This window comes from Anthonomus grandis, chromosome 1 (genome assembly GCF_022605725.1).
Source record: "Anthonomus grandis grandis chromosome 1, icAntGran1.3, whole genome shotgun sequence".
In the NCBI taxonomy this organism is placed as follows: domain Eukaryota; kingdom Metazoa; phylum Arthropoda; class Insecta; order Coleoptera; family Curculionidae; genus Anthonomus; species Anthonomus grandis.
Genome location: NC_065546.1, coordinates 31,165,158 through 31,191,270, shown reverse-complemented (window position 1 = coordinate 31,191,270; position 26,113 = coordinate 31,165,158). Strand labels below are relative to the sequence as shown.

Below are 26,113 nucleotides of genomic sequence, written 5' to 3'. Positions count from 1 at the left end.
GCAGAAAGTAGCTCATTGAAATATATAATTATTGCTTCCTTACAGGATTATACATTGGAGCCCGAATATCAGTATTTAAGGAAACGAAATTGTGCAATGGAAGTGTATGAAGTCATGAAGGTTTGTACTAAGATTTATTGTATATGTATGTTATATAAATTTTTTTAGGATAATTTGTTAATGTATTACCATTCGAAATTCACTGGCAATGACAAGAATAAGGATTACGTGCAAAGTCTAATGTTCTCACGTTTTGATAAAAACAAGGATGGACGATTGGAGGAATGGGAGCTTAATGAGGTAAAAACTACACTTTTGGCTCTGAGTGACAAGAGAAATAGGTGATATTTAACTTTAGATAAAGTGCTTTAGTTGAAATTTTTAGTTCATGTAAGTTTTATTTGGTTGTTTTTCCGTAAGAAAAAACATAATTTTTTGTAAGTTATTCATTATCTCGGATCCAGAAGAAACAATAGAAATTTTGTCGAAACAATTTTCAAATTTTGAATTTTTTATTGCGTTTTAATAATAAAATTTAAATCGATAAATTTTCTAACTAAAATGTCTTAGTTTATGTTTTAAAATGTCGAAAACTCTTACGAAAATTCTATTTCTAAATAGAATTTTAAAACCTGGAAAATACTTTAAAAAAAATATATTTTTAATTTGCTTTAAAAATCTAAGAAGGTTCAAAATTTTCTTCCTTCAATTTTCTATCTTTACATTTTGCAAAAAATTATTAAAATGTCTTACAGTATTATATTTTTTTTAATTTCAAAATATTTTTTTTTAGCTTAAAAATGAAATTTCCAAGAAATATATTAAAAAATTTAAGAAATATATATTTATATCTGGTAAAAAATTAAATGTACTAGAAGCCCAGGAATTAAAGCAAAATCCATTTTTTGACAATGAATTTCTTTTCAAAAATTTTAATATATATTTTTTAAATTAGAAAGTGAAATGGTTTAAAAATCTAGTTATTTATCCAAAATTTTCAAATGATTATTTTATTTTTGAGCTGACAAATAAAACGCTTCAGAAATCCAAAGATGTGAGAAAATTCACTATTTCCCGGAAATAATATAACAAATTCACTCCTAATTCTTGATTATTTTTGAGGTGGAAAATTAAATGCCTTTAAATTCTTAATATTTATTAAAAATTCTAAAACTAAATAAAATGCCTTAAAACACAAAAAACTTAATAATTACAAATCTTGAAATAAACATTTAATTTTTAATCTCTCTTTTAAGAAATAAAATGATTTAGAAAATGCAAAATATAACATAATAAATGTTTAAATTTACGAAATATAACTTTTTTAAAAGTTTATCCTTTTTAGCATTTGGTGAAAAATGTCTGAAATATTTTAAAGTATTTTTTTGAAATATAAAATAATGTAAAAAAACTTTAGAAACCTAAAAACTTTTTGATTTTTTTTAAATCTTCAAATAATGATTTTTTTAAGCTTGCAAAGGAAAAAAAAACACAAATATTACCTAAAAATCATAAAATAATAGAGGAGCTTTTCGTTCCTAGTTCGAACCATAGTTTCTTTCGTTATTTGTAAATTAAAACAACAGATGCACGAAAATGCTCAATCAATTTACTTACACACTACTAAACACGTTCACTTAGAATTACTAGAAATGCTTATTTTTATTTTAATTCTTTACTACTATTTATATCTGATTTAAATATCACCCCAATATTTCGAACTGCACTGCACTAAAATATTAGTGTATTTTCCGGCAGCGTCGAGGCTCTATATAGAAAAATTGTTTTAAATATCGAACAAAATACAGGAGTCAGTTCTTTGGATCAAATCAAGCTTAAAAAGTCCATATAAACATGTCTTTAACGTCTCAGATTTCTCAATATAGGGTGGTAAAGTTGCAAGAAAAAACTTACTTTTTTTCGAAAATTTGGTATCCTGTAGATATTTTTCTGAAAATTGATAGGGTAAGTCCGGGATAGTTGCCTCACTTTTATAAAAAATGACATAAAATGAAAACCCAAAAGTTAATCAAACCAAAGAAAAGAGATTTAACATAAGCATTTATTCCAGTTAATGTCAAAAGTAATATTTAAAGAAAAACTAAAAAATCTAACTCTACAAACAGTTTTAAAGAAATAAGCTGAATGGGCCAACTCTCCCAGGTGCTATGAGTTAGTTGGCTCACCCATACTGGGTGAGACGTCCCATTAAAAAAACTTAATTTAACATCGCTTTTTTGATAAAATTTTTCCACATAGGTCACAGAGATTCAAATATTTAGAGCAGCTTTCATGGAACCACCTTGTGCAGTGAATACATTGAATCCAGTCATCAGTTTTAGTTGTGAGTTTGTATAATTCGCCACATCCAAGGCATTCTGTAGAATCGACTTCTTGTGAGCAATCCTCAGATTCGGAAACATAGTCGTCTGATGTGTCAGTATCTGTGGATGAGTCGTCTTTATTTAATTTAAGTTTTTTCGCTCTTGGTTTTTGGGTGGTTAGGTTTAATTTATTTTTCCCTTTTATGTTTTTAGTTTGTTGCTTTACACATGAATCATTTGACCCATCATCATTATTTTTTTGTTTTTGCTTTGTCCTTCTTACGCGCGTTAGCCAATTTTTGTTTTCGAATATTTTCCGGAGATGTTAGGACGCAAGCTACCTGTTTTGCTCTTTTTCGTGCATTTTCAATATTAGCCATTATGTTCCGATTATTCGATGGTATGTTATTCAAGCCTGACGTTGACGTGGATGGTATTGCTTGTTCTTGTTTTGGCATTTGATTTTCATCATTATTAGCTCTATTTACATCATTATTAACTGTTGCCGTAATATCTAAAAATGTTTTTTTTTATAAATAAATAAAAATACGTTTGTTAGAGGGACTTACCCAAATTTATCATTTCCTCTTCAGATCCCAAATATGCGTACTCTGGTATGGCTGAAGGATTAAAAGGAAAAACACCTGTTGACCTAAAAGCAGATACAGCATTTTCAACTGTCGCAGCTTTTGACCACGCAACTGGCCAAATTGTAACCGGTTAATTTTCCTAGTTGGATTTGTTCTATTAAATGTGTTGCAAGCATTATTAAAGAAAGCTTTAAGGCTTTTAAAAAAACATTTATCTGAAGGTTGGAGAAACTGTGTGGTATGACTAGGTAGGCAAAGAGGAATAGCACCATGTTCATCAGCGTATTAAGGCATCTCTGATGAGCTGCAATGGCTAGCATGCCCATCCAGTAAAAGTAGAACTTTTCCTTGCGGTTTACGTGGTATAAATTGATTTTTTAGCCAAGCAAACATTATATCAGTGTTAATGTAAGCTGATTTTTCATTCATATAAACAGTGGAGCCAGGGGGCATTCCATCTTCAAACTCAGCTTTTTTATTTTTCCCCTTGAATATACAAGTAGGTGGTATGTAATAACCTTCTGCATTACAACATGATATTACTGTTATGGTTTCTCCCTTTTCTGAAGCAGTAATTGCAGCAAAATTTTTTGAGCCTTTTGTAGCAATATCATAACCAGGTTTATTATTTAATTGTAAGTCCGTTTCGTCCCTATTAAATATGTGACCAGCTTTGTTTATTATTTCTCCTTCGATTAATGTGGTTTCAAGTAAATTAAAATACACAGAAACATCTGTCTTATTCATTCCTTTACAACGGGCTAATGACACCCCTTCAGCTTTTCTAAAACTTATGTCGGGGTTTCGTTTTAAAAACATAGTTAACCAATCATACCCAGCCAGTTTTTTCTCTCTATTAAATGTGTGTTTAATTTTTAACTGCTCTGCCAAGTTAAATGCCATTGCTCTGACGCATTCACGAGTTGGTGCAAATCCATGTTTCTGTAATTTCTGGATATGTAGCTTAATTTTTTTGTCATTTTCGATACCAAGAACACAAGGCGGACCAAGAGCTCGTTTCTGGAAATCATTGTTTTTGAAGCGCCTGCGAAACGTTGGTGGTGGAAAGTTGTTAAAATTACGGCATGCCTCTCTGATACTCATAACACCATTTCTGACAGCTTATGCAGCATTGACTAAATCTTCTTCAGTCCAGTTTCCTCTTTGCACTGAACCTTTTCTAATGTAGTCAGTCGGCATGACTCTAAAAAATACATTTATATACTTTGGATGTCTAAATTGTATACTTAAATGCCAATTTTAGACTTAGATTTTTGTAAGGATTAAATAAAAAAAAATATTTTTGTTTTTCGGGATAGATGGCCCATGGGCCCACTAACCCATTTAGTAGTTGGGCCATCTATCCCAAAAGTCAGGGTGTGAGATGGCCCATTAAATATTTCCTAAGATTTAATAAATTTTAGAGGTACGGGTGCATTAACATAACCTCAAAAATGCACAAACCCAAAAGAAGTAACAAAAACTTGAAAAAAAAACAAAATTTTCAGAAAAAAACTATACATTACTTTTAAGGTTAAATATTTTTAATGCTTGTAAAATATTTTTTTTAGCAAAACTTACCTTAAAGTGTAAGAAAAAACCGCAAACCTGGATCACGATATATACAGCACGTTGAATAGGATGTGTCTAAAGCTACAGTGCCGTAAATCAAATATATTTAGAAAATATTAGAAAGAGCCATCTCACCCGGCGGGCCATCTCTCCCGGAATTATTACCCTACGCAGTTTCTAAGCATCCATAGGGTTTTTTTTGTACACTATTTAAATTTTCATATTCGCTATCAGCATTTATGCTTTGAATTAAATATCTTTTTAATAGGTATTAATCGAAAACTGACGACGGCTTTTCCACACGGCTTGTTAGTTTTTATCATCCTGAAGAAATTAGCCTCATCGGTGAAGATTACTTTTCTCAAATGTTTTGGCATATCGCAAAAGAGCCTGCACACGTTGACTATATAGAGGTATAAAGGATTCCTTTAGAGGATATTCCAAATTGTAAAATGGCGAATGTGTAATACCTGAGCAATCTTTCTAGTGCTTGAGGTAGGGCATTTTTCGATTTCATTGAGTACCAGTAAGTATATCAGTAAGTTTGGTGATGTCCGTTTTCAGTGGTCAGTTTTCTAAAGTTGTCGGTTTCTCTTCGACGATTATGCAAACGAGTACACATAAAGTGATTGGGATAATGTTCAGCATAAATACGCATGACTTCTCATGCTACTCCATAAACAAAGTGCATATAATATATTTCATTATTTGTGTAATTATAGATTTCTACGATTGTAAGGTTTATGAAAACAGTCACTTTGAATCATCTTTACTGATGGAAACAATGCTTATAAAATGGTGTTCATTTGAGTTTAGATTTTTAGCTATTGCGACTATCTTTCTTGCTAGATTAGCATTTATTATCTTATAGGAAGAGTTGTGTAAATACGAGGTTATTTTTATCGTGCTCTAGCGTAGTAAATTGAAATTTGACTAATTTGTAACTTGGTCAACAGATGACACCGTCTATTCTACGGGAAAACATATACAGGGTGTCAAATTAAAAACTTTCCCACCTTGGGCTTGATGCATCCCAATCCCAAATTTTTACATGGCACCAACTCTTTTGTGTTACGTTAAATTTAAGGTTAAAAATTTTCCCTAAATTTTACTTAAGATCAAAAAAAACACTGAACAAAAAAGTCTGTGTTATAAAGTGCTATTCTATTTAATTATATTCTCCAAATGCTTTGCATTTTGGGTTGAACAAATATAATAATATTTTTTCAACAAATTTTTAATATTCTGAAAATCTTCCCTTGGAACAGGTGTACACTCTGTAATAAATCCGTTGCCAAAGGTAATCAAGTACTTTATGCTGAACTGTTTTTTTTCCTGTTTACTACTGATCAATATCTAAATTAGGTCAAGTATGTAAGATTGTACTTCACAGTCAAAAAAGTAAAATGTCACAATAATTTTTTTGATCCGAAAAAAAAGTCCGTTTATTTAAATGGAATGCAGTATATTGGAATGCAAGTTTTAGGTCGGCCAAAAAGTAGATCTTTCGACCTAACTTTAAAAAGATATTTCACATTGTAGGTCTTGTGACTTTTTACCGACTCACCGAAATACTTCGCACAATGGTTTACAGTATGGCTGAAAGAATTGACATATTTATGATTCTCAAAACCTATGTGCTTAAAGGACTGCTGCATTATTTAACTAAAAAAATTCGTGAAAAAGTATAATTTATACTTATGTGAGGCAACTAATTCCCAAATTTGAAGAAACAGGATCGGTAGAAAGAAAAAACAGTTCAGCGTAAAGTACTTGATGAAGCGACACAAGTAGAAGTTTATTTTGCTATGTATTCTATATTGTGTCTACACGACGCGACAACAAGAAATTTTCATGAATCTATACGTCAGGTACTTAGATTAAGTCATTTCTATCCATACAATATGCAAATTTTCCCGGCATTGCGTGAAGACGAACCTGAACAAAGGACAGAATTTTGCGAGAGAAAAATTACGTATTACTCTTCAGTTGCTAAAAAAATGTTTAAATGGTTCTCTCAATAAACACAACTGTAGATACTAAAGTAAAAATCCACATGCTTTAAGCAATAGACAAACATAGCATCCTGAAGAAAATCAATGTGTGGGCGGAAATATTGGGTTATACTATTGTCGGGCCTGTATTTATTAATGGTGACCTTAATGGCGAAACTTCCTTAGAAATATTGGAAAACATTGGAACCTAAAATTGTTGAAGAAAATTAGTTGGATAATCCCAGGGGTAGAAACCTAGACGAGGATTTATTATATTTTTAACTAGGAGGAGCGCCAACCCCACTGTGTTCTTCCTGTGAGGCAATTTTTGCATGAGGCGTTTCCAGGTCAGTGGATTGCAACGGCCGGCGAGGTCACCAGATCTAACACCCTTCAACTTTTTTCTTTAGTCATTTAAAAACTGTTGTGCTTAAAACGCAACCAGTTTCACTCGATGATCTTCGGCAACAGATTATTACAGAATGTGCATCTATTCCAAGCAATGTATTTCAATTTGAGAGAACTGAGTTTGAAAATAGATGATACATTTGCTTAGTCCAAAGTGGACTGCATTTAGAGCATCTAATTATATGAAATAACACCTCATATAAACAGAGTCTATTTTATTTAACTTAAAAATTTCTTTGATCCTGTATAAAACTGGAAAAAAGTTCTTGTGCAGATGAATACTACTCCACAAGACCACTTATTCAATGTATCACAAAAGTCTTTTTGCGCTTTCTAAATTTTGGTGTTGGGGTGTATCAGGCTCAAGGGATCGCTCTATTAATCATCCTATAAACAAAATATGGTGGTTGCAGTTCTTTGTAATATTTGTTTAAAATTACTCTTTTCCAACATTTTTAGTCTCAGAGATATTTGCATTGAAAGTGGACAATTTCAATTTCAAATTGACATCCTGCATATACCCTGGGATTCCTGCTATTTTTGCTGATTAACTGAATCGATGTTTACAGTGCACTCTAAAGCCGGTCATTATCTTTGATAGGAAATATTTTCCATTAGGAACAAGTTCAGTGTTTCGTAGACCAAGCTTTTCCACTGACACCAAAGATACAAATCTAGGGGGCTGAGATCAGAAAATCGCGCGGGCCAGGCAACGGGACCTGTTTTGTAGAAAATGGAAGGTAAATATCAGGATTCAAACGGGTAGGCAACAAGTGACAAATTATGCTCCCGCCGAAAATATTAGCTCAGATGTTTGCAGAAAATTGTTGTTTTTGTTTTCTAGGGACCACAGTGCGGATTTTCATCATACCAAATATAGTGGTTTCTGGTATTGAAGTAACTAATCGTGCGTAAAACACACCTCGTCTGAAAATAATATTCATTCAAAATAAGGCTTGTTACGATTCAAAAACCATTGACAAAAAAGCCAACCAGTGTGGATAAACTTCAGAATTTATAAGCGTTGTAAATGAAAAGAGTGCAAAAGTTGTTTTTGAAGAACTCGATGTACCGAATTTCCATCTGGTGTGCAATTGCATGAACACAAACGTAGAAATCTATCCTAGTCTTTTTGGCGACTAGGGATTATTTTGGCTAAATACCGATTAATGGTCTTATTCAATCGTTCTTCTATACGATCTAACTGCGGGTGTATTGTAATAGTTCTCGCTTTCTTTATTCCAAGCGTCCACTTGGTTTTCAAACAAGCTGCTTTTAAAATTTTTTCCTTGTTCTGAAGGTAGGTTCGAGGGTACACCAAATCAACAGACTCATTCTTCCATTAATGCTTCGGTGACAGTAGAGACTTCCTAGTTTGGTAAAGGATAGACCTCAATCCATTTACTACAATAATCCATGTTCTCCCGATACATCAACGCCATCTGTGCTCTACGGTCCATTACTTGCCACACATATAACGCATTTTCTGCACCCATCCCTTGCATCTTCCAAAATTAAGGAGTTTCAGCGTGCACAATATAATTTGACATTAGGAGAATATATGGCAACTTCTTCCCAAATTGGCTTTGTCCCTTCCTTTATTCAGTTTAATGTTAACAAGTTAATACTTAAAAATCTTAAAATAAATAGGTATTGTCTTTTAATTGAAAAATAAATTGCATTAAAAACTCAAACAAATATAAAAAATCAAGTTTTTGTCAACTGACAACAATTCATTTTTTTTTTCGAAACTTTTCAAAATTTTTTTGAACTGGCAAATTAAATTGTTTTAAAATTTATATATTGACTAAAAATCATAAAATATTTGTTTGATTTTTGAGTTGCAAATAAGAAGCTTTAGATATTCAAAATTATATAATTATTATAAAAAAATTACATTTTTGAAATATCTTAAAATATTTTTTGAGTTGGAAAATAAAATGCCTCAGAAATCTAAATATTTCCTAACAATCTTAAAATATTTGTTTAATTTTTTAAATTAACTTTTTGTAAATTTTTCATACAATACGCCTAAAAAAAAACGAGAATCTAAAATTTATTACGTATTTCAACTTCCAGACATTTTTTAATTTTTTTCTTTAATTTTTTATTTTTTTTTAGCTGAAAAATTAAATCCGTTTATCAGTTTATAAACATGGCTTTCAGCAAATTACTGTAAAAAAAACAATTTTGTATAAACATTTCAAAAACAATAATGTATTTTAAAATGAAATTATTAAATTAAAAAATCATAGTCCGTAATAAAGGATAGACTTTTTTCGAATTTAGACAGCAATAAAAAACTATATAAAAAATCACAAGTTTAACCATCCAAAAAAAAATAAAAAAATTTCACCCTTTTATTATCTACCATCAAAAACCAAGCAATAACTACAAATTGCCAACTTATAAACCTTAACTTTTCTTTTTTTTCCTCCAAATAATCACGAACATTTTCTTACCAGAGAATTCCTCCCACAGCAAATAACGAAACTGCTGCCTCGACATAACTGGCAAATGTAGCAAGAAAATTCCGTTTTCTTTCCGCCACAACATTTAGAACTTCGCTTGGTAAACGTAGTGTTGTAATTGGGTGATTTTCTATAAGTGCAAAGCGCTTTGATAGTCATACAAGTGATTTTTTTTTATTTAAAGGCTTCCACGGACGATCCCGACCTTATGGACGTCCTCAGGCTCAGCCACGGATGCAAATTGGCCAGTTTAATATACTTTGATGATACTGATGGGGATGACAAGTTAACCAGCAGTGAATTCTCCGTGGCAATGAGCAAATTATACAGTAAGTTCTTTTGCTAACATACTCTAAAGCAGAGTGTTTATTTTCAGTGAAACACTCTGTATATTTTTATACATAAAAACAATGGGAGCAATCAGTATGACAAATGAACATCAGAAAAATATACAAGGTGTTTCATTATTGCTGATGTTCATTTGTTATATACAAGATTTGTTTCTTGTTTTAGCAAACAGATATACTCGCCTACTACAGCAAGGTAATATCGTTTCTTAATGGCACTCATACATTAACACCTAAAAAACACCTTTTTTTAAATGGAATTTTAGGGTTAATCACAGCCCAAAATGTTACAAAAGGTTCTTCAAAATTCAGAGGCACTTGTCCTTTGTGTAAGTTTTTCGTTTGAGAGTCTTACCCTAAAAACCCTACATGTAAATACACAACACACAAAAACACTCCCTATATACCCCGAATGTTCTCCAAGAACCTACCTGCAGCAATTTTTAGGTATATCAGTAGTGTCACTCGATAAAGCATTAGAAGTTAATTGGGTACCAGTACGACTGGGAGACAGTGTGGAGCTCCATTGCGCGGTCAGTGGTTCTCCGGTACCTCCGGTAATATGGCGGAGACACGGGCAAGATCTGGCGAACTTAGATCAGGAAGACGTGAAGGTTTATGGAGATGGAAGCCTGTATTTGGCCAAGGTGGCATTGGAGCATGCTGGGAACTATACTTGCAGTGCTCAGAGGAATCCTATGTTGGTCCAGACGCATATTTTATTGGTTAATAGTAAGTAGTTTATTTTTTATGTAAAAATGATTTTGAGTATATAACGAATTACCTTCTAAGCAGTATTGCGTGAAAGTATTTTCAAAGAAGAAAAAAAATATATAATGGCTTAAAACTTTGTGTGCTACTGTGCCTGCGGTGAGGACACTTACAAATTAATTTTTACTGGCGGTCCTGGTGTGCTTACAGCGAAGATATCATTGATGACGTATGCGGAAGCGTGTCGCTCCTTTAAATTTAAGCGCCAATAAGAGTCGAGTATTATTTGGACAGTTTGCATATTAATGTTCGCACGTGTTATTGTTGTGGTAACAAGTTTCCCTGTTTTTTGGTTGTTAGAGCAGTTTTTGGGACCATGGGTGGTAAGATTTGCTTTTATATTAGAAATAAAATATCTAGGATGATATTTAGTTTTATAGAAAATATACGGTGTCAGGGCGGTGACACCAGTCTCTTAGGCAAATAATTTTCTCAAAATTTTATGAGTATTTTTTTAACGGTATTTTTATAGGATTTTATTTTTATTTACAGATAAATTTTATAACAAGCTTATAAATCTTAACTCCAATGACCTGTATGATTATTTGGAAGAAATTCCTTGACAACATTAGCGAGTTAGGAGATGTTAGTGATCTTCTAACTCGCTATAGTAGGCCCAACGGCAGCGGCGTCGCCAGCAATTGATTTGTTTGACATAGAAAATATGCCTATTATATTTGGGAATGATACTTTGTCCCAAGATGCTTATGCTGGCAGTGAGGATGAGCTACCTTTGTCACTAATACGAGCCCAGGAAATTCGCAAAAAAACTATATGAACCAATTTCAACTCACACTGTGTTCGAAATTTTAAAGAATTTGGAGAAGAATTAGGACCAAACATTCCCACCGATATAGAAACCCCTACCGACATGTTTTTGCATATATTCCCTGAGCATCTGTTAGACCACATAGCTTTTCAAACTAACTTGTAACGGGATGCCTTGCAAAGAAACGAAGGTAATAGTCATGCATTTACGCCTACTAATGTAAAGGAAATAAAGGGTTTTATTGCAATAAATTTGATAATGGGCATAAAAAAGCTACAAGGATTACTGGTCCTCACGATTGGAAATGAGAGATCCATTCATAAGTTCAATAATGTCAAGAGATAGGTTTTCATGGATGTTAGCCAACCTGCACCTAAATGACAACTCTGTACAGCCTGGCCGTGATCACCAAAACTTTGATAAGCTTTACAAATTACGGCCTTTGTTAGATTTATTATCTGATACATATAAAAATGCTTTGAAACCAAGTCAACATCAAGCTATTGATAAGTCGATGATCCGATTCAAAGGACGAAGCTCCCTAAAACAGTATATGCCAAAGAAACCAGTAAAACGTGGCTATAAAGTTTAGATTCGTTCCGAAAATTTGATTGGAGAGTTAGCACTGATGGGTTGACATTTTTGAAATGGATGGATAATAGGCCAGTCCATTTTTTAACTAATTATCTGGATCCATGCAAAAATCAATGGGTTTCCCACAAAAAAAGGATGGTTCCGCCGAAGATGTTACTTGTCCTGAACTAGTAAAGAAATATAATACGCATATGGGATACGTGGATAGGACGGACATGCTAAAAACTCTTTATGAGGTTGACCGAAAGTCGAAAAAGTGGTGGCAAAGAGTTTTTTTTGTATTTCATAGATTTATCCCTAGTAAATGCATTCATATTGTATCAAAAAAGAACGGATTCCAATGCGCAACTTTCGCTAAAACTTTTTCGACTTTCAGTGGGCTTAGACTTGTGGGAGCTGAACAAGGTTTACCGAAAAGTGGTCGGCCATCAGCAACGGTGAATGATTTCAAACGTACTGTACCATACGAAATTCGGTACGATTCTTGTTCCCACATGCCTCTATATGGCAAGCTTGGAAGATGTGCTTTTTGTAGTACCAAGGGAACCTCACAAATCAAGATGGCATTGTACAAGGTAGCTGTTAATATTACATTGATAAATAAATAAACATAGTTAATTATTAATATTTTCTTAGGTGTGATGTTGCCCTGTGCCTTTCAGATAAGAAAAACTGTTTCCGTCAATATCATACCAAATAAATTTTTTATAATCAATGTATTTTTCTAGCAATAAAAAATTAGTTTTCGCCAATTTTTTTTTGTTTATCTGCCTAGTGTCCTTACAGTGAGCACACCTCATTGTAACTAACTCATATACAAAAAAAAAGATTTAATATTAAAAACATATTAAATAATCTTTAATTAATTGAGCAAAACAAAAATTTTCACCAAAAGTTTAAAAAAAAAATAAATCCGGGCTCAAAGGGTTAAACAATAGTTGTAAGGTATAATGTCTTAAAAACTACTCTTGCAATAATGTGAAAATGTTGGCCTCTTTAAATGCCTGTAAATATTAAATATTAGTTTCGGGTGCCAACGACTGATAAGCCAATATTTAAAAAATTATTACTTAAAGTGGTTTAAACTTTAAACGAAATTATAAAGATTATTCCTGCAATATATGACCTGCAAAACAATCTGGCTTTCGATCAGGCTTTTCATGCGCCACAGCAATGGCCGCAGTAACGGACGACATACTAAGATCCTTAGATCAAAGCAAGGCTTCCATTCTTGTACTGCTGGACTATACGAAGGCATTTTATCTTATCAATCATAAAATTTTAGTTTCTATTCTTTATTTTTTTGGTATTTCCGATAATTCATGTAATCTAATTTTCTCGTATCTTTCAGGTAAAACACAGCAAACTTAATAATAGCCTTTCTTTATCACTTCCGGTTGAGCAAGGCGTTCCTCAGGGTAGTATTTTAGGACCCCTTTTATATACTTTATATACTGCAAGCTTTTACTCTTGCCTAAATTTTTGTGATTATCACTTATGCGCAGACGATACGCAACTCTATATTTCTTTTAAAAAATCTGATTATGCTAATGCAATTAAAAATCTTAATTCAGATTTACAAAATATTTATTTAAAATCTGAAGAGCATGTTTTAAAAATTATTTCTATGAAGTCAGCATTTTTGATCTTTGGTGAGGAGTATCTTCCATATAGTAACCATAGTATATCTATTGGTGGCACGATTCCTTCTAAGACAAGTTGCAAAAGTTTAGGTATTTTATTAGATAAAAAGCTTAGATTCAAAGTTCACATTTCATTATTATTAAAGAAAGCCTATGGATCATTAAAAATTATTTATGGACAAAGACATTGCTTAAGTAAAAAAATAAAAACTATGCTTTGCGAGTCTCTAGTCTTATCTCATTTTAATTTTTGTAGCCCTATCTTTGGCCCATGTTCAGATTATGCTGATCGAAACAAAAGGTACGAGAGAAAGGTAAGAGTACAAAAGGTTCAGAATAGCTGCCTTAGGTTAATCTTTAAAATTTCTCATCCAAACCCGATTTTACCTAAGCTTACAGAAATTAGGTGGCTAAATATGCAGAACAGGTTTATTCTACAAAAAATGCTTCTTCTATAAAATTCTAAAGGAGAAAATTCCAGAGTATCTTTTTGATAGACTAACATTTCGAACCGACATTCATAATTTAAATTTAGGACATGGAAACACCGTAACTATGCCAAGACATAGGAAAGAATTATTTAAAAGGTCTTTTACTTACAATGTGGCTGTGGCTATGGATAATGTTGTCGACTATTCGTTTTCCTTTAATTGGTATAGGAAAAGCACGTGGAATATATTGTTGTCAAGTCAGACTCAGCAAGTATGATCTACATGGTATTAACATTTTAAGTTTATTAAGTACAATTTTTATTATTATATACAGGGTGTTCCGTTGATCATGTTACAAACTTTTAGGGCAGATAGAAAACGTCAAAAGAAAAACAAAAGTTCATATAAATATGGGTCCGGAAAAGCTTCCTCAGGGAGCTAGAGCTCTTTGAAAATAACCTTTAAAAACTAGTTTTTTTTAATAGCTCCGGAACTACTTTAGCTACCGCAACCAATTTTGGAAGGTAAATTATTGTTAGTACGTTTATTCTTTTGAACCTACTAAATAAAAAAAATATTTACCAGGGGCTTCAGAATCAAGGGGGTATTTGGTAAATTTAGGCCCATTTCTTTAAGACTAATTAAAATTTCTTTAAACTACATTCTGCCCGTTTGAGCATTAGATTATGATGTTTCTATGCTTTTTACATAAAAAAAGGTGCTCTTAGTAAAAGTCAGTAAATGGTAAATATCACCGTTTTTGTGAAAATTGACGAAAAGCAAGTTATGAGATACAAAAATGAATTACCTATTATTATTAATAAACAATTATAAAAAAAATCTGGCGTAAATAAAAAATAAATGTTTAAAAAAAGTTAAGGTAGCCACTTTATTAAAATGGTACTCAAATTAATTAACTGTCACTTTAATTACCTTGAGGCATAAAATATTTAAATGATTTTAAGTGTAATAAAAAACCAACAAATTAACAATTTTAGAAACGTAAACAAATTTTATTAAAGATTGGTATTACAAAAATAAACTTAAAATATTAATTGCTCAAAATGCCGGCCGCCACGATCGATACATTTATTGTATCTACGCACCATATTAAGGTTGACGTGGTTAAAAATATCAGGCGTGGTTTGGATTACTTCAGCAGCTGCGGAAATTCTGGCCACCAGGTCTTCTTCTGACTCGACTGGAGTTTCATATACGAGACTTTTCATATGCCCCCAAAGAAAAAATCTAACGGTGTCAAATCTGGTGAGCGCGCTGGCCAGGTGACAGGGCTTCCGCGGCCAATCCAGCACCTTCCAAAATTTTCATTTATAAACTCGCGGACAATAAGTGAAAAATGAGCTGGCGCCCCATCGTGTTGTAGCCATAAGTTCTGTCGTATATTTAGGGACAGAAAAGAAGACTAAAAAAATTTAAATAAATATTTCCCGTTAAACGAGGAGGCAACATAATTGTACCAATTAAGCGTTTTCCTCACTCCACACATGATTATTCTTAGAATTAAAAATGCCTTCTTTTGTAAATAAAGCCTCGTCAGTAAAAATGACATATTTTGAAAATTGAGGTTCTTCTGTATACCGGTCAAGAAACCACTGGCAAAAATTCACGCGGAGCATAAAATCATTGGGTCCTAACGATTGCACCTTTTGCAGGTGGTAGGGCCGAAGAAGCTGTTCATTAACACCGTTCCATACCCTAACATGATTTACATGCATCGCATCAGCTACTGCTCGAGTACTTACTGATGGGTTATCTTCAAATCGCTGAAGCACTTCTTCCTCAAAATCCGGGATTCGGATGTTCCTTTGCGTGCCATTATCTTGGCGTTTTATTTTAACGGAGCCTGAGCCGTTGATTGACCCTTTCAAAAAGTGTGTGAGCTGGGATTCGCCTTTCAGGACACCGCTCTTCATGTAGTCGAGAAGCAGCTCTACCATTACATCGAACTTCCCCATAAATTAAAAGCATATCGGCGTATTCAGCAAAAGTGTAATCTTCCATTACTTAACCGTAATAAAAAGGGAATTAATATCATGTAAAAAATACTGACAGTGGCAATGAATTAGCATTATTATCGAAAGATCAAACGAACTTACCTGTAAGTGATGTTCGATCTTCATTATATGAGGGCCTCGTTGAAGTAAATAAGGGTATGTGTAGTACCTCCGCGTTAGGCGTTATCGATCATCAAGTTCAAAGTCCAAATTTTTCGCACCCCGCGCCCCGGTTCCCTGCCTGTCCGCATAACCTGCTTCAGTCATTTTAAAGGAACAACTTGTTGCAACCTTACAAAAGGGTTAAGGGAGGGATTGGGACCTTATTTACTTCAACGAGGCCCTCATATAATCAAGATCGAACATCACTTACAGGTAAGTTCGTTTGATCTTTAGATTATATTCATCCTCGTTTCGTAAATAAGGGTATGTGTAGTTGTTTAAAGACGGTTGCAACAGAAACCTAGACAATTTTAGCGAAAACAGATTTATTAATATATTTGATAATATCGTAGAAATGTTATAATGTAAATAAAATCTAAAGTACTTAAAATAGTTTACTAAAGTAAAAGTACTTAATCGCTAATATGAGGTAAGGTGTTAGTCAAACAAAAAACCGAAAATAAACTTAACCCTGCTACAACTTGGGTGAAAACTTAATACCTACTTCAAAACAGGATTATACATATACATATGTCATATACTAATCTAATTAACATTATGTCATATACTAATCTAATAAAGACCAAAATTTCTAAATATTAAGTACTGTTTCAGCAAAGGTTATGTCTGGCAGTACAGGCCTATTGTATACTGTAGTAAACATTCTAGAATTATTTGACCAGCCCGCGGCTTTCCTAATAGTGTCATAATTCAATACCTTCGTGCTAGCAGCTGATACTGCAGCGTGTTTAATGCTATAACCAGAAAATTTCCTTATAACAATACCGCTTTTGCACAAAACAACTTTTATCCAACGACTAAGTGTTTGCGTAGAGGCCTTATGATAGGGTCTTTTAATTGTTATGAAGAGAGAATTCTCTTGTTCTCTTAACGTTTTCGATTTATCTAAATAATATAAAAGTGTTCGGGCCGCACAAATATGTAGATCGGATTTTAAAAAGGGCAATGATAAAACAGGCTGTGGTTTATTTTTCGCTGATGTTTTAATTCTCTTTGGAATTGCAATTTGAATAATCTCCTCAGTTTTGTGAATAAAGGGAATTTCTATTAAGTTAAGGATCTGAAGGCGCTGACCTATTGCGAGTGCCAACAAGGTTACACATTTCTGAGAAAGAGTTTCAAGGCTGATTTCTGAATTTTTAAGTTCTTTAAGGTAGTTTAAAACAACACAGGGATCCCAAGTATTTTCGTACTTAGGTAAGGTGGGTCTCAACCTATACGTTCCCCTAAAAAACCGTTGGTTCTAAAATCCTGAGCAAGTTCAGGGCCAGCTATTTGGGCTATGGCTGATCGGTACGAATTCAGCCAGCCATAAGAGGCACCATTCTTTTTAACTTTTCAACTGTAAAGTTAAAAATTCGAGAACGTTTACTACATTTACAACATATGGATTGATATTTTTGGCGGAACAGAATTCCCACCAAAACCTTAAACCGCAATTATATTGTTTAAGTGTTGCGTCTGAAATGGATGCCATGCATATTTCTATGGATTCGTGTGGCACTTGTCTATGTAAGAGAGCCTCCCTGATAACTTGCCGGCAATCAGAGAAAGGTTGTTTGCTAAGGGGTGTGGAGTGCTGCCAAAAGAAAGTAATGTCAAATCAGGAGAAAATACAATAGGAGGACATACTAATAGCGACATAAATAAGGGAAACCATGGCTGGGTAGACCAGTGTGGCACAACCATAATACCCTCTGCCTTATCCTGAATGATTTTTTGCAACGCTCTTAAAACCACCGAAAACGGGGGAGACGCGTAAAAATAATGTTTTTCCCAACTTAGCGTAAAAGCATCAACTGCAATAGCATCAGGATCTCTAAGCCATGATACATATTTAGGGTATTTTGTGTTAATGCGGCTAGCAAACAGGTCAACCTGCGGGTTGCCAAAATATTTAACTAACATTTTAAAAGCTTTGCTAAACAGAGACCACTCTGTATCCTTATGAAGGGAACGAGAAGCTATATCAGCGTCTACATTGTTTTTGGATTTAATATAGGACCCAAATATGTATAAGTTTCTCCTTTCGCACCATTGCCAAATTATTCGAGCAAGATTATTTAGTTTTGGAAATTTTACGCTGCCCATACGGATAATATATGCAATAGCAGTGGTATTGTCCTCTCGACATAGAATAGAACAATTAGATAAGTTAGAAGCAAAGCATTTAAGGCCAAAAAATACAGCCAATAACTCCAAATAATTAATGTGGTAAGTTTTCACCCTATTAGACCAAAACCCACTTGAACTAATGCTATCGCAGTAGATACCCCACTCTGTATTAGAGGCATCCGTAAAGATTTCTAAAACATAATTATTTTCTATTAATGACCTATTATTTATTGGTAAATTTTTTATCCACCAGTTAATATCTGTCATTAGAGAATCAGAAATTTTCATACGAGCATTGTAATTTCCATTGTTTCGCTTTAAGGCTAGATATTTTTCCCGCTCAAACAATTTGGTATATAAATATCCATATTTTATGGCCTTACAAGTTGACACTAGTGTACCTAGAAGTTTTGCGAAGTCTCTTATTTTAAAAGTAGCTCCAGCTTTCATTTTTAGTAAATCATTTATTAATTTTTGTTTTTTATTGCATGGTAAGGTAACAGACATATCTAGTGAATTATATTAAAACCCTATATAAGTACAAATATTTTTAGGTGTTAGAGTACTTTTTTCGAAGTTAATTACGAACCCTAAAAACTGTAAAAGACTTACTGTCTCTAAAACATTCTGTAAACATTCATTATATGAATTGCCAATTAATAAAAAATCATCTAAGTATACTACAGAACAAAATCCTTTGCTCCGTAGAAAAGCAATAATGGGTTTTATGATTTTAGTAAACAGTCTTGGCGCACAGCTTATTCCAAAACACAAACAATTAAACTCATAAAGATTATTATTTAAGCGGAATCTTAAGAATTTTCTATCATTGACATGTATAGGAATTAAAAAATAGGCATCTTTAAAATCTTTAAATTTTTTTTTCAGATCTACCTTAGCCATAAAGCAACCGGGTGTGATTAGGCGAGAAACTGTTTTATGGTCCTCTAATTTAAAGTGATAAGTTTCTATAAATTGATTTAAACATTTGAGATTAATAATTAACCGTAATGAACCGTCTGACTTAGGAGTAGTAAAAATATTCGAAATAAATTGATCCTTAACTGGATTAACTTTTGAAATGGCTCCTTTTTTAAATAATTTTGCTATTTCGCTATTTATAACTATCTGTTCTTTTAATGACCATTTTGGTTCTTTAGAAGCAACCTTTTGGTAAGGTTTTGATATAAACGGAATCTTAAGGCCATTCAGCCAAGACAACATTCGCTTGCTATTGGTAATTTTCTTCCAGCGTAAACTAAAATCTTTAAGTCTACCTGCCAAAACCCGTACCTCTAATATCGGGGCTGCTTGGACCAATTCCTGTAGTTCTCCTGCCTCCCCCGAATTCGTTGCTTGTGTGGCTGAATTCTCATGTAGTTGTTCTTGGGAGCTGTCTTGTAACGTCCATCCTGCCGTGCTCCCACACGCTATTTGTAATGTGATGGACTCCTAGAGTTTAAAGGAACCCTGGATATTCCAGGTCTCTTGATAGGGAGACGATTTTTGGCTGGAGAACCCTTTAGTTGCTGCGACGATGTTTGCAGGTTTTTTGGCTGATTTTAGTCTTTCCTCCAAATTTTCTCCAAACAACCACTCGTTAACAGGAGAAACTAGGAGGATTTCCTTAAGGTCCTTGTTTAAATTCATGGAAACAAGGTTTCTCCTGGAAATGGTCTCCATATTATGTATGTCAGAAAGAAGATGACCTGCATCACTCAGCTGCTCAATATGTCGTTTATTCCCCCCTCCTTCTTCTTTAAGCAAATCTGTGATAACAAGGCCAATGGAGGATAAACAAGAGGCAATCTGGGACTGCAAGGCACTTAGGCGAGCATCTCTAGCCTGAACTGTTCCAGTTACAGCTTCCTTAACTACCGGGTTCAATGACAATCCCCGTAAGACCATGCCATTCTCGGGGCAAGGATACTTGTTCAACAAGTTCCGTCGTTTTTCGGGATCTAGGCCTTTTTTGGCGATGTTGGTCCAGATATTGACAACATCTTGTTGAATTGGTGGACCAAACTCCTTACCATCGCCTCCCTCATCTCCGATTATTGATAAAATCTCAGGCTCTAAGGTACCTCTGCCACCAATGGGCACTATATTTTGACCCTCACCAGGATTCTCTGGTAGAGACTGGTCCGGTTGTGTCGATTCGACACGTTGTTCTGTAAAAAAAAAAAACAAAATACTTGATATCTGAAGAAGAGTCAAATAATTCTTAAAAACTGGTATTCCAAATAAGCAAAATAAGGCGCTGTTAGCCTAAACAGGCAATGAAATAATCTGCTGTTATCCCAAACAGAATTAAAATAGTACACTGTTATCCCCAACAGGCAATTTGCTGCTATCCCAAACAGACTTAAAATAGCGCACTGTTATCCCAAACAGGCAATTTTCTGTTATCCCAAACAGACTTAAAATAGCGCACTGTTATCCCAAACAGGCAATTTGCTGTTATCCCAAACAGGTAATTTGCTGTTACCCCAAACAGACTTAAAATATACGTTGATTGTTTTATCTCCTCCTACTAGTAAAACGGTTGAAAAGATCTAGGTACCTGACTAAAATACCAGAAACCCAAATAAGTGCGTTGTCGGTGTTTACATTAACACAATTAAAAATTTAACAGACGGATGGTAATAAATTATGATAAGTTAAGTACGGTCCTATACGGTCCAAAATGTCCTTCGATACCGTGGTATCGAATTATATTTTAGATATTCGGATTATAATGTACCTACATATGTATAATACAAGTAATTAGGCATATTTACCTTTATCCCTTTCTACAATAGAACTGTCACTGAACACTTCTTGCGAATTAGACGAGTCAGTGGATTCGGACTCGGAAGAACTTTCTGTCAAATAACGGAATTTCTTTTTATTTTGTCGTTCTAAAACGTTCATTCGACTATCGTAACTTTTTAAGTATCGCTAAAATCGACCCTGTATCTTTGCGAGACACCGAGATCGACGATGAAGGCGACGGGCTACGTCGACGTTTCCGAGAATATTTTTTCGACATAATTACGTACCCGGAAAAAATAAACAAACACTGTGGTGTAACCGATCTCGCACCAAAACGAAGACTGAAGCAGGTTCATAGATAAAAGGGGTTTAAGCAGGTTATGCGGACAGGCAGGGAACCGGGGCGCGGGGTGCGAAAAATTTGGACTCTGAACTTGGTGATCGATAACGCCTAACGCGGAGGTACTACACATACCCTTATTTACGAAACGAGGCTGAATATAATTATTATTAAAATAATTAATTCAGGTGCTGTATCTTAGTTTGGTTTTAGTCAATTTCCACAAAAACGGTGATATTTACCGACTTTTACTGAGAGCACCTTTTTTATGTAAAAAGTATAGGAACATCAATGCCCAAACGGGCAGAAATTAAAGTCTTAAAGAAATGGGCCTAAATTTACCAAATGCCCCCCTGATTCTGAAGCCCCTGGTAAATATTTTTTTTATTTAGTAGGTTCAAAAGAATAAACGTACTAACAATAATTTACCTCCCAAAATTGGTTGCGGTAGCTAAAGTAGTTCCGGAGCTATTAAAAAAAAACTAGTTTTTAAAGGTTATTTTCAAAGAGCTCTAGCTCCCTGAGAAAGCTTTTCCGGACCCATGTTTATATGAACTTTTCTTTTTTGTTTTGACGTTTTCTATCTGCCCTAGAAGTTTGTAACATGATCAACGGAACACCCTGTATATGTATTATTTTGGCGTGCTACTTATAATAGTTATTCTATTTTGTCTCGATTTTTTTTCCAAGTTTAATAGGATATTGGGGAAGAATTGTTGCCTACCAATAGTAATAGTAATATATGTATGATATTGTATTACTAACTGAGCACCGGTTAAAGTCTAACAAATGTTTCTTAATATCTGATTATATTCCTATATCAATTTTTTGTCGGCAACACTCCATACATGGAGGAACAGCTATTTTAGTTAAACAAACAATTGAAGCTTTTTTCTATAAAATTAATAAGTATGATAGCTTTCTATTGGAGAAGGTTTTTGAATTCTCCCTTTGTTTTTGTAAGTGTATATGTATGTATTTCCTTCATCTCATTATATAGGAAGAATTTTTAGCAGAGCAAATATCAATGCTTTTTCTTCTACTACAGCTTTGGCTAATTGGAATGCAGTTGAAATGGCTCCTGACCCGTTTACTTTGTTATTTCATGTGCTATGTGACAAGATCAATTAGTGTTTTCCTAAAAAGAGGCTTAAAATGAAAAATAGAATACCATGGGTCACAGCAGGCCTCAGAAGTTCAGCTAAAAACCTCCGTTTTTTGGCTAAGTTGTGCAAGTTTACTACTAAACTAATTAACATTATTCTTTATCATCAGAAATATCGTAGTCTATACAGAAAGACGATAAAAGCAGCAAAGGTTAAATATTATAGTGAGCGCTTGAATGTGTCCTCAAATAGGCAGAGAGAAAGTTGGTCAATTATAAATGACTTCAGGCATTCTCACAAGAAAGTTTCAGAACCAGAAGTAAGAACAAATAGTTTAAATGATTATTACTGTAATATTCCTCATTTATTGCTCAAGGATGTGAATACTAATATTAATCCTTTGCATTATATTCAACAAGTGTCAGTTCAAAATTATTTTTTCTTTTATCCTGTCAGCCTTACTGACGTTAAAGATGCAATTAAAAGCTGAAAAACCATAAATCAGCTGGAGTCAATGGAATATCATCAAAATTACTACTCCTTTTGCCTGACTCAGCATTGAGTGCCTTAGCTTCTGCCATAAACAATTCCTTTCATAATGGCATCTTTCCAGCATGTTTGAAAGAGGCAGTGGTTATTCCTTTTTACAAGGGTGGAGATTTAAGTGAGCCTTGTAATTTCCGTCCAATTTCTATATTATCTACTTTCTCCAAAATAGTTGAATAACTTGCAAAAATCAGAATTTTGTCTTTTTTGCAACATAATTGCATTTTATCTGCAAATCAGTTTGGATTTCAAACGGGAAAAGGGACTCATGACGCTGTTTTCAGCTTTTTGGAGAGTGTCTATGAGTCCTTAAATTCTGGAGAGTCCGCGGCGGCAATGTTTTGCGATTTATCCAAGGCATTTGATTGTGTAGATCATGGAATACTGCTGTCTAAGCTCAATAATTATGGCTTTAGAGGTGTGGCATTGCAATGGCTGGAATCCTATCTGTCTAACCGTACTCAAAGAGTTACAGTATCTGGATGTTTATCCGATTCCAGATCCCTTAAAACTGGAGTACCTCAGGCAACTTAAAATTTGTATTTTAAGTTGCAAATTAAAATAACATTTATAAAGTATATTTTTATGAATATATTTCGCTTTTTGTACTTTTTGTACTGTGATAATATTTATTCTCAGTGATATTTGAAATATCCGACTTGAATTTAAATCCAGCGGTCTATTTGAGAAACAACCATTGTGTCTTCTATATTAATGCTTGTAAGTGCCAATAAATGCAAAAATATTCTTTAAACTGATTTAATCTCACGAATACCGTGATTGCCTTGTGATTAAACTTTCGATGGTTTTTTGAATATTACAATTTAAAGTTTATGGTGTGCTTCAAAAATACGCCTTTGTAATTGGAAGTCATTGCCTATAATGACCAATAGTTCCAAAAATATTGAATAAAATGGATTATATTCTGAATAGAAATTAGGAAGAATACTAATCTGAATATTAAATTTATTACACTATTCTAAAATTCCCACTATTTTTTTGAAATCACTATTTAAATAGAACACCTTTAATAGCAAATATAGTTTATAGCTGCTAATAACTAAAACTCCAGTATTTTCAAAATTACAACTGGTTTAAACTCCAGACAAGGTCTAAGGAATACTCCATAATTCTCAACGAGACTGCCTTTAATTAAATGATAATAAATCAAACTCTAAGTCACAAGCCTCGATAATAATATAAATATATTTATATTTAAGACCTGTGACTTGAGAGTTTGATTTATTTATTTATTCCAGACAAGATGTATTAAAGTTATTCAGTCTTTTCCAAGTTTTCATCGTTTTTTTCATTTTCTAAAATAAAAGCAACCAATAACTGAAATCTCTGATTTTCACAGCGTTGCCAGAGGTCCGTGTAGTACCAAAGTACCAATCGAAAAGACCAGGCGAAGACGCGGAAATGTTTTGCCACGTGTCAGGTGAACCGATGCCAAACGTAAGCACATCCACGAAATTTTTATGTCAATTCACATAAAATTTTACTCTCTTAGGTTACATGGCTAAAAAACGACCAACAAATCCCATCTGTCCAATTCGGAGACGAAGATTCCCACTCCAAATTTGAAATAGTTGGCAACGGAACGTCTTTGAAGATCCGAAAAATCGAATATGCTGATACGGGAGCTTACATGTGTAAAGCCATTAATTCAGGTGATTTTTTTTTAAACCAATAAAAATATATTTAAAAAAATCTATTTTTTAGGTGGTACAACAATGGATATAAGCTCCTTGGTAGTCCAAGACCAGCCAACAGCACAAGGTAAAACCATTTAAAGACAAAATATTGTTTGTTTAATAATTTTTAATTAATTAGGCACCCTCATTGAGGAACAGAGATTCTTCGCTTTCCATGAACTAGGAATTTCCATATATGATCCAGCTGCCTGCAGGTTGCATCATATAATAAAAGGAACCGATATAATTCCTGGAACCGAGGTAATTGATCACTTTCTACCCTAAATATGTAATAAGTAATTTCCCGTAGGAATATGTATGTGGCAACCAAAAAGCTAATTGTTCCTGGGGAAGAGCAGTATCTATCTCTGACAGATACATCTATGCCTCCCAACCACTACTAGATCGTATTCTGGTAGTTTCAACTACACAAATGGCGGTAGTTGACGTAGTGGGCACTGATAAATACCCCGTGGAGCTGGAAAAGGTTTTACATCTGGACCAGCTATGGCTGGTCAGTTGGAGGAACAAGAACGAAACTGGATCAAAAACCATACAAGTATATGATGCATTTATTAGCGTCTCTTTGTTTATTAAAGAAAAAATCTTTAGGTTATAAGAGATGCTGGCCAGAAGAGGAAACACCACACAGTCCATCCAGAACCTATTGATGGACAGTTTGATATGGTTAAGCAGCTGTTTTTGCCCACGCCATTTGAGGTGGTACATTCCCATAATAAATTTTCAATATTTTCACATAATTTTCTTACAGGAAATCTCCCATTATAAATACAAATACGGCTACGTAACACATACCAACCAGCGAGGAGTCTACAAATTAGACCTGGAAAACTTAAGATATATTCGCTCAGTGGACTTGACTCCTTACAACTGTGTGCCTGAGGAAATCCAGTTTTCTGCACTATGTAAATACTATTTTTTTAAAAATTATAAACAATATTTTAACATGATTTTTTATAGACGGATATGTTTTCATGGAATGCAAGGAGCCAGTAACCAAGAAACCGACCGGAATGCTAATTCTGGATTACTTAAGTGACGCAGTTATTTTGCCTCCCTCAAAGTCTGAGAGGTTTTATGGGAAACCTTACGTCTCTCCTGACTCAAGGAAATTGGTTACTTTTAATGTTAAATTAGGAGGAACGGTGCTCAGTATACATGACATAATTTGTAAGTAATTTTAATTATTAGACAGCTTAACTTATTGTAAATATTTTAGCTGAAGGGGTGAAGTTTCGTTTCGATATTAGGACAAGCCTCAATGTGTCCGATTTGGCATTTTATCCAAGTCAAACGTCACATGGTTATGACGTTTATGCCAGTAGCTTGAACAAGAGTGATCTGCTGTATATAAATTTGGATACCGGTAAAGTATATGGTTAAGCAAATGTTTAAGATACTATGATTATTTAAGGTCTATGG

General features: G+C 33.7%; 1 protein-coding gene across 5 annotated transcripts in view; it reads left to right on the top strand.

Annotated features, from left to right (window-relative positions):
• Positions 1–26,113, top strand: part of LOC126742578 (follistatin-related protein 4-like) — a 483,850-nt gene that overhangs the window by 446,505 nt on the left and 11,232 nt on the right. Inside the window, exons 7-21 of one of the 5 annotated variants that reach the window (XM_050449330.1) lie at positions 46–120; positions 169–300; positions 9,544–9,688; positions 9,873–9,902; positions 9,973–10,035; positions 10,166–10,438; positions 24,334–24,431; positions 24,487–24,646; positions 24,699–24,755; positions 24,810–24,931; positions 24,981–25,229; positions 25,283–25,390; positions 25,443–25,596; positions 25,652–25,861; positions 25,911–26,057. In XM_050449330.1, the coding sequence (XP_050305287.1) occupies positions 46–120; positions 169–300; positions 9,544–9,688; positions 9,873–9,902; positions 9,973–10,035; positions 10,166–10,438; positions 24,334–24,431; positions 24,487–24,646; positions 24,699–24,755; positions 24,810–24,931; positions 24,981–25,229; positions 25,283–25,390; positions 25,443–25,596; positions 25,652–25,861; positions 25,911–26,057 (2,023 nt within the window). Of the gene's footprint in view, positions 1–45; positions 121–168; positions 301–9,543; positions 9,689–9,872; positions 9,903–9,972; positions 10,036–10,153; positions 10,439–24,333; positions 24,432–24,486; positions 24,647–24,698; positions 24,756–24,809; positions 24,932–24,980; positions 25,230–25,282; positions 25,391–25,442; positions 25,597–25,651; positions 25,862–25,910; positions 26,058–26,113 lie in introns of all 5 variants that reach the window. The other 4 variants (XM_050449319.1, XM_050449312.1, XM_050449341.1 and 1 more) reach the window with 4 other exon arrangements.